The 9,192-nt window shown below is 40.4% G+C and overlaps 1 protein-coding gene across 4 annotated transcripts in view; it reads left to right on the top strand.

Moving 5' to 3' along the window:
• Positions 1–9,192, top strand: part of haspin (histone H3 associated protein kinase) — a 74,660-nt gene that overhangs the window by 323 nt on the left and 65,145 nt on the right. Inside the window, exons 2-3 of one of the 4 annotated variants that reach the window (XM_069925113.1) lie at positions 2,468–2,686; positions 5,101–5,206. In XM_069925113.1, the coding sequence (XP_069781214.1) occupies positions 2,468–2,686; positions 5,101–5,206 (325 nt within the window). Of the gene's footprint in view, positions 1–2,467; positions 2,687–5,071; positions 5,207–9,192 lie in introns of those variants that run through there. The other 3 variants (XM_069925112.1, XM_069925114.1, XM_069925115.1) reach the window with 3 other exon arrangements.

Here is a 9,192-nt window from a genome sequence, read left to right as displayed (position 1 = left end):
GTGCCCGGCTCCGCCAGCTTTTTCCTGCCCGTGTCGGGCGCGGATAACCCTGTCTCTTCGCAAGCGGGCCTCCGGGTTCTCCGAATGCACTTTAAGCAGATGCCCCGGATCTCTCTTCAGCTCTGTGTTTGCACTCGATGCATTGGTGGTTTTGTATTTCCATCAACGTATTTCTGTCTTCCCGTCATTGGTGATCGCCTTCTTGTTCTTTGATGTTTCGTTTTCTAGAGGCATATCCTGTTTTGGTTTGACATGCTTGTCATTTCAGCTTTGAATATCTGCAAGTAAAACCACGACAAAAGTTTGCAGGAAAAACTCAATTCTGGGGAAACTTAGTAGATCTGCTTAGTTTTGGAATTGTGTATACTGGATTGTCATATGGGTATTGTGTGCACTTAAATATCCTTGTAGATTTCAGAGGCTTATAATGTATCAACAGTGACCATAACATTTTATATTTGGTACCACATTGGTTACCTTGAGCAATAATTCTTGGCGCCTCACAGTTCGGCGGGTAGCAACCTCCTTTGAAGAAGACCGCAGAGGCCACCTCACTGACAAAAGACAAAGGAGGAAAAACCCAACACCCAACCCCAACCAACCAATTTTCCCTTGCAACCGTGCCTGCCTGTCCCGCATCAGACTAGTCAGTCACCAACGAGCCTGCAGCAGACGTGGACGTACCCCTCCATAAATCTTCATCCGCGAAGCCAAGCCAAAGAATTCCTTTTTTAAAGCTCTTGGGTTTGCCTCTGGCATCCTTGCTGTGAATAATACTGGACCCTTGCTTTCCCCCTTTGGAGTCCTCCTCTTTTCTCTCTGTCCTGGCTTTAAACTTGTGTGACTGCTTTGGTCTGTCTTTTGTGCCCTTGCCCGAATGTATGGGGCCAGTGTGAATATGTTGGGGCTGCTGAAACATCATTAAAGATCTTCAGCACTTGGGGTCTGCTTCCAAGTTGCAATGTAGCACTCTCTTAAAATATTCAGTTCAAACCACTTGTTTCAATCTATTTAGCTATCCTGTGAGTGACAAAAATACAGTGAATTCATGGGTTTTTCTTGGAGTATGCAATTTTATGTTATAATTGCAAGCTGATTGTAATATTTGCATTCAGTCAGTTTGTCACTCAATAACAAAAAATAGATGCAGGCTTAAGCTATCATGTCTATATCAATTTTTTTTCAGGTTTAGCCTCAAATGAATCTCATATTTCCCATCTTGTAGATTATTGTGTTAAAATTGAATTGGCTCCCTCATGATGTTCAGACAAATTATGGACTTTTGAACCCAGTTTGTTACTCTTCAATTCCATTTGTCTCCCTTGTGGTTGCCTCTACCTGCTTGGGATATCTTCTGGCCTTGGAATTCAATGTGATGATGCACTTGTTCCTATCATTGCTTTGCTCCACTTCAAGAAAGTAGATGAGGTACTTTGGATATGACAGCAGCCTTGCTGCTGTAATGTTCGTACTTGAAATTGTTTTCTCAGTCAACATTATAGCTGTTGATCACACTCCAGGGGGAGACAGAATAAATACCACTAAGCTTTTTAATTTCATCATTATTTTATCTGTTTCTCATATGCATGGTACCCTAATGGGGCTCTTCCATGCTCTTTTCTGATTGTGTCTGAGCCATGCAGGAATTATCGTCTTTACTCACTGTTAATTTCTGATGGAACATGTCTCGCTTTTCAAGGAACTTGATACTGTGGCGATGGTCCAATAGGCTACATTGAATGGGGATTCTGTGATCAGGTAGTTCTTATAACATTTGTGACGAGGCCTCTGTTTTTTTGAATATGTGCAATCTGCTGGTTTCCTGTGAACTTGCTTGTTATATCCACATGACTCAGTTATAAACAGTATTTGACAGCATAGTCATGGATGTGAGGGAGGATGGTATTGGACTGAGTGCTGGTGTTGAGTGTGATTGAGGAGATATTGTTGCCCATCTTCATGGATTGTGGTCTGCTAAATAGGAAGTTGAATCAGTTTCAGAGAGGAGTGCTGAGGCATATGTCCAGAGGTTTGTGAATGAGTTTGCTGGGATTGTTGTAATGAAGAAGAAGCTGTAGTTTATGAACAGTAGTCTAACGTGGGTGTCCTTGTCATTCAGGTGTTCTATGGCTGAGTGAAGAGCCACAGAGATGGTGTCCACCATGGATCTGTTTGGACTGTAGACAGATTGGACGTGTGCCAAGTCAGGCTAGTAGGCTAGAATTGACCCACATCTCCCATGAGGGAGGAGGTCAGAGACACCAGTCGGTGGTCATTTCAGCCATTATTGTAATTGTATTTTTTCTTCTTCTGTGCAGCCTTCTTGAAGCAAGTGGAAATTGTGGCTTATTGTAGGATGAGATTAAAGACACCTAATTTTTCTTTGTAATGTGCATGAAATCTAAAGTGCTCTGGAAATTCTTGCTTTATGTAAACTTTTCTGAAATCTTATTCTGAAAATTTTCAGGCCATCAAGTGCCTTATGTCGTGCTTCAAGTGGCAAGGTGGTGAAAAAATGTGTGGGAAAGAAAACAAATACTGGAAGCCAAAAGAGGAAAGTGTACTTCTTCCGAAAAAGGGTGAATATGCATTCCAGGCATCATGATCCTTCCTCCACAGAAGGTGAAAGTAGAGATGACGATATATTTGCAGAAGGGAAAGAAAACCATTATCCCCTTTCTACTAGGTATGTGATATGTTTGCAAATTTATTTTGAACAATTTCTGATTTTAAAAAGTGTTCAGCCCATAAGATTTGTACCTTGGAATATTTCATCAGAAATTAATTTGACGCACAAGTTATTTCTTAGTGTTTTGGCAGGGAAATGGATCAAAAGTTTTCCTGCTTTGATTTATCTTGAACAATTATGCACCCATCTTGAACCAACTGTGCCTGTGATTTAACCATTAGTTGAGCTAAATTGAAAAAATGTTAGTGATTTAAAGATTGTTGTCTGTGTTTTTTTAAGGACATGATTTTATATCAGTATGTAGTCATCAGGGACACTTGTTCTGTTCCAGATTTTCCATATCCTGCAAGAGGACCATACCAGTTCCCTGGCTAACATTCCCATTGCTTTAACAACACAATAAGTAAAGACCGTAACTGAATGCTTATGCTCTTGCCTTTATCCTGGAGAACTGCTGCCACCACTTGGCCTCTCAAGCCAAACCTTCTTACACTAGCCAGTACATCAGTCACTTCACTTAAGTTTCCTTTCATTAGCTACAGTTAATTAGCCATTCATTAATAAGCTACCTATGCCAGTGTTTATCCAATCGTCCTGCTATCAATCCAACACCTGCTTTTGTTCTCACCACCACTGTGGAGAAACATCAGAGAGACAGGGGTTCCAAAACCATCTATTAAAGGCAGCATCCCCTAATTAAATAATCAGGAAAATAAAGCAAAATAAAAATTGCATTGGACATCACAGGCAAAACCAAGCCCACAACTGAGTACATCTACAGGGAATGCTGCCATCGGAGGGCAGCAGCAATCAAAGACCCTCACCATCGAGTACACGCTCTATTCATGTTACTGCCATCAGAAAAGGAGGTTTTGGTGCCACAAGACGCATCACCAGGTTCAAGAACAACTGCTACCACGGACTTTATGCTCAGGGCCATTGGTGTTCCCATAGCAGACTGTGATACAGCCAGTCAGCACATTTTCCACCTCACATCTGTTGAAATTTGCCAAGGTTTCTGATGTCATACAAAACCTATGCAATCTCCTAAGGAAGTAGAAGCACTGAAATGCTTTTTTCACGATGCCAGTGGTGTGTTGGGTCTGGAAGCCTCCTTCAGTGGTGCCCAGTAACTTGGCTGAAGGTGTCCATTGCCTGATTTGAGGTTGGCCTGATGTCATTTATTTGGATGATGCCCACTAAAACATCTGATTATGTCATTTTGCAAACCACATCTTCTGAGTAACTGCATCCTTCCCTCCCCACCCCACCTCCCTCTGCTGTGGGCCAGCAACCTGTGCTCTGTAGGCAGCATTGTTTGTCAGCAAACTTTTTTAATTTCAGACATTATTATTTGCAATTTACATTTGAGTTTTGAGGATTGGTTCTTACTTGAATCAATGGCTGCCATCCACATAATTCCTGAATAAATCCTAACAACAGGATGGATGGAACAATTTTGATAATTCCAGCTAAAATTTCAATTTGATAAAATTACATGAATTGTATTGATAATTTTTTTTCCAGAATATTGAAAATTGACTTTCTCTTTCATGTCTATTCCTTTCCTTTAATCCAGTGGTTCTCGATCTTTTTCTTTCCACCCACGTAGCAATCCCTCACTGAGCATCTATGACATAGGGAATACTTAAAGCGGTATGTGAGTGGGAACTACTGCTTTAATCAAAGGAGTTAGTGAACATGCACAGAGATTCCCCAGAATAATGTTGGTAAACCACAGGAAGACTGGGGTATTAAAAATGAGAGGCAGTTGAGAAATGGCCAACAATCAGCTGTCAACAACACCATGGGAACTTCTGAATGTGTCCAGGCCTGTCTTGGGGTTCTTGACTTTCCCAATAGTTATGGAGGAAAATGCTGATAGTTGGATGTGGAATTGTCAACAATTCTCAGGAACAACATGGTCAGTGAAATTAACAGAAGTGACGAGGACAATTATTGATAGAGTGCGGTCCATTCCACGTGCGGTCCATTCCACTGCGAATAGCAGTAAATGTGGTGGTTCTTAAAATAATTAAAAGGAGAAAAAACTTGAATGGTTATGGGAGCTGGGAGGTTGGGAAGTTAATTTTGCTTGTTTACTTTTCAAAGAAGCAGTTCGGAGTTTTGATAGGCCAAATATTTTTGCATGCTGTGTAATTTCTTCATTTTATAAATTATTACATGTACAGATAAACAAACTCCAGATGTCAGTTGGTATCTTGTATAAACTCCAGGTATCTTGTAATCTTGTAGTAATGATTTTGGTATTAGTTTTAACAAACTTTTTAAAACAAAAACCTTCAGAATGAATTTAGTTTGTCATCTGTACCACTTAATATTGTTTTTCATTCTTTCCTCTCTCTCTCTCCTTTGGGGGAGGAGGGAGGGTGAACTTCAAACAGGAACAGAGAAGAACAAATTCCAACAACATCACAGTCCAAATTTGTCACTTATCGACGGAAATTGCGGAGTCATAAAATTACATCAAATACACCGTTTCAAATGAGAGAAAAGGTACATAAGTATTTCCTTTGTTTCTCACTGATAATGTGATAATAAATAATGAGATAAATAAAATCTGAAATATTGTTTTGAAAGTGACTGCATCTGAATTGCAGGAGGACACAAGTATATCTGTAGCAATTTACAAAAGTGATTGGCTATGTTATCAGCAAAGACATGTTCAAAATATGGAAGAGCTGTGATTCACAATTTAGGAAAAAAAATGCTGTAAAATATTTCAAGATTTAATTTATTGTCTTGCACACAAGATGTATTGAAAAGCTTTTTTTTTGCCTATCTTGCAAGGCAAAGAAATAATCACTAAGTAATCCGGCACCATTATAACAAGAAGCAAAAGCAAATGAGAGATTGTAAGTAACATTAACATCAAGAAGTCAGTATCTCGCTGTCTCCTCTGCCCCACATCTTGTTCACTGGTAAACAGGATCACTATCCAAAATGCACCAGCTCAACGTCTGGTTCTGAATCCCCAAAGCATTTGGGAGCCATCAGCACCTGAAGCTTTTGGAAGATCTACTTGCTATCATACCTACACGAATTCCGGTTTCTATTCTTTGGATGCTGAACCCAAGCTGGAGCTCAACATGGCAAACAACACAACAGGACTAATGGAAGCCTCCACAGGCTGACCTGGTTCACTGCTGAGAATTCCTTCTCTTCAGACTTCCTTTGATCAACCATTTTCTCCCTTCCTCATCCCTCAACAGTTTAATAATCCTCTATTATCTCATTAAATATACCACATAACATAATTTGGTGAAATAGGTAACATTAGATTCCAGATTTAATTTTTGTTCACTTGATATGACTGGCTAGTGTGGTGTTTTTTCATTGCTCTCACAGAATATAGATGTAGAATTGTGCTCTTAATTTTTATGCAGTTACTCCAGGAATGTGGAAGATTGTCAGCCAGAAACAAATCTTGGCAGTCTTTCAGGGTCAAGGATGATTTCCTTTTACTGATTTTTGTGGATTCTGTGGTGTGAGAAATGCAGAATTCCACAATGGGACAGAAAGTACCTGACAGAACAAGTGGATAGGTAGCTTATGAGATGTTGTGCTCCTTCTGCCACTGAGGGCTTCTCTATTCTTCTGGTTCATGTAATCACCAAGAATGCTTCTTTTGCACCTTAAGTAGCTGGGGCCCAGAGATTCCCCAAAATTAGTTCCTAGCGTAAGGAAACATCTTGATGTGCACATGTGAATGTTCATTGGTACAAATTGCTTCCATGTTCTTTGTGAAATGTTATATCAGGAAAGGTAGCACCTTTTAAAGGAGAGGAGACATTTTTTTAAAAAGTTTTTTTTGTGTAGTGCCCTCTTCTATCTGTTAGTCAACACTGAGTTGTTTTCAGGAAGCAAAACATTAATTTTAATTAGTTCTCTCTCATTAAGGTGATGACTACTAAAACCAATTAGTTCTACACAGAACAAAAATTGAATATCATGCTTGATACACTTATTCAATGAGGACTGTAGTCTCAGAATCACGGAAAGGTTAAAATTTGAAAGGATATTGTTTGTAGGAGCATTCCAATTTGTTCCATTCTCCTGACCTCTCAGCAAATTCTTTTCAGATGCTTCTCTAATTCCACTTTGAATTGTACAGTTGAATCTGCCTCTCTTGTTCGTACATTTCACGTACTCCACACTCACTGCATTAAAAAAAAAAGAAATTCCTTTTTGCATCTTTGATCTCCTTCAATTTGTGTTGCTCTTGTCCTTGACCCTTCCTGCCTCTGCAGTTTTTTCAGTTCTTGGGTGGAACAGTTCATGTACAGCACAGTTATGTACCCTGACAGGATGCTTTCAGTGGCTTATCTGAAAGTAATTGAGGGCCAAATTTCCTCAGACTTTTAAGGAAGGAGAGGTGCTCGTGCACTTTTTTGGTCTTTGGACCTGAACAGGTCAAGGACAATGTTTACTCTTAGGAATTTAAAGTTCTGTATTATCTCCACCTCAGACCAGTGAACTCCATCTTTCTTTTGGAAATCTCTGACCAGTTCCATAGTTTTGCTGACTAATTGGTCAAGGCGGGCTTTATCATAATTTAGGGAGATGATGGGTATGTCAGATGATGGGAATGCTCTCAGTTCTGGAAAAACAAACTTGATTGGTACTTGATAATGATTAGGGACGCAGTGGACTAGAGCCTTTTTCTGAATTTTGTGTAATGAGGTATTTCCATTTGTCGTACACTAGTTAAATCTGCTTATGGATAAAATAAAATACCAGGATATTTTTTAAAAAATGCATTAATTATGATACTCTATTAGTTCGTATCACCAAGAGCCAAATGTTCTAGGTGCATCAAAACAGGCATGGTTGATTCAGATGATAATGGAATTTGTTTGGTTGACTAAACCATAGAGTTAAAAATTAAAAAAAAATCATAAAGATCACTAATTTCTATAATAATGAAAAACTGAAGGTTGGAAGATAACTGGAGAAAGCACACGTACAAAAATGATTCAAATGTCATGGACTGATATAGGAAGTAATTATGAGGACCTGAAGAGAATTGGAGTACAAACTAAAATATTTTGGAACACACCTGTAGAAGGCCCTGGTTAGGGCATAAATAGTGCTTTTCTGGATATTAACAAGGATATTTTGGAGAGAAAGCATTGAAATTTTGCCAGGATGTTTTGTACACAAAAGGCAGTCGACGTTTCAGGCAGATGCCTGAATAAAGTGTTTGGTGGGGAGGGGGGAATGGGGAGGAACGGAAACTGACAGGTAAAAGGTGGACCAATAGAAGAGAACAAAGCTGAGAATGGTTGGGGAGGGGGGTAGGGCAGAGGGCTAAATATAGCTCTTTGATAGGAGAGGGTGAGGATCTGGGGGAAGGGAAATGGAGAGATGAAGGAAAAGGGAGAGACCGAGAGAGAGGTTGAATGGAAATTGGAGGTCAATATCGATGCTCTCTGATTGGAGGCTGCTGAGACAAAATACAAGGTACGATTTCTCCAACTTGCAGGTAGCATAAACTTGCCAGAACAGGAGGCCATGGGCATGCATGTCCCTGTACAAATGGGGTGTGGACTTGAAGTGGTTAAAGTGGATTTAAAAGGTCTGTGAGTGAGAAGGGGTGCACGCAGATTTCAAGCATTTAAATAGACAGTGGGAGCGATAAGTGCTTTTTTGAATCTCTCCGTTGGCCAATTAACTCTAGCTAATAAAAAGAGAGGAAGCTCAAGCAGAACAACTAATGAGGAGCGGCCTGTGTATGAGTGAGACTTTAAGACTATGGCTTGAGAGGCTGAGTACATGTTTTCAGTTAAGCTAAGGTCAGGTAAGATCTTTGGTGATGGAGATGGCAGCTCAGGCAGTAGAATATTCTGAATGTAGAATGTGGGTAATCTGGGAGAGCACAATTGTCCCTACACTTGGAAGAGGTGGATCCAGCTGCAGCTTCTTACAGACTGAGTTTGGGAGCTGGATGAATTCCAGATAATTTGGGAGGCAGAGGGGGTGATAGACATGAGCTTCAGGGAGACAGTCACCTCCAAAGGTCAGGAGGCAGGTAGCTGGGTGACCATTAGAAGAGGGAAGTAGAATAGGCAGTCATCGCAGCGCACCCCTGTGGCCGTTCCCCTCAGCAATAAGAATACCATTTTGGATATTGTGGGAGGGGGTTGATCTCCAGGGATCAGTTGTAATGATCAAGTCTCTGGCACAGAGGCTTTCCCCTTGGCTCAGAAGGGAAGAGGGGAGAAGAGGAGAGCTATGGGATTGGGGAATTTGCTAGTTAGGTGACAGATAGGAGGTTCTGTAATGAGATCGATGCTCCCTAATGGTATGTTGTGTCCCAAGTGCCAGAGTCAGGGACATCTCTTATCAAGTTTACAACATTCTCTAGCAGGGGTTGAGCAGCTGTATGTTTTCATTCACATTAGGACCAATGACATAGACGAGGTCCTGAAGAGAGAATATGATGAGTTAGGTTAGAAGCTGAAAAGCAGGACCTTGTGTGG

The sequence above is a fragment of the Narcine bancroftii genome, chromosome 3 (genome assembly GCF_036971445.1).
Source record: "Narcine bancroftii isolate sNarBan1 chromosome 3, sNarBan1.hap1, whole genome shotgun sequence".
Taxonomy (NCBI): Eukaryota; Metazoa; Chordata; class Chondrichthyes; order Torpediniformes; family Narcinidae; genus Narcine; species Narcine bancroftii.
Note: the sequence above shows the minus strand (reverse complement) of the source record. Positions and strands in the feature narration are given on the sequence as shown.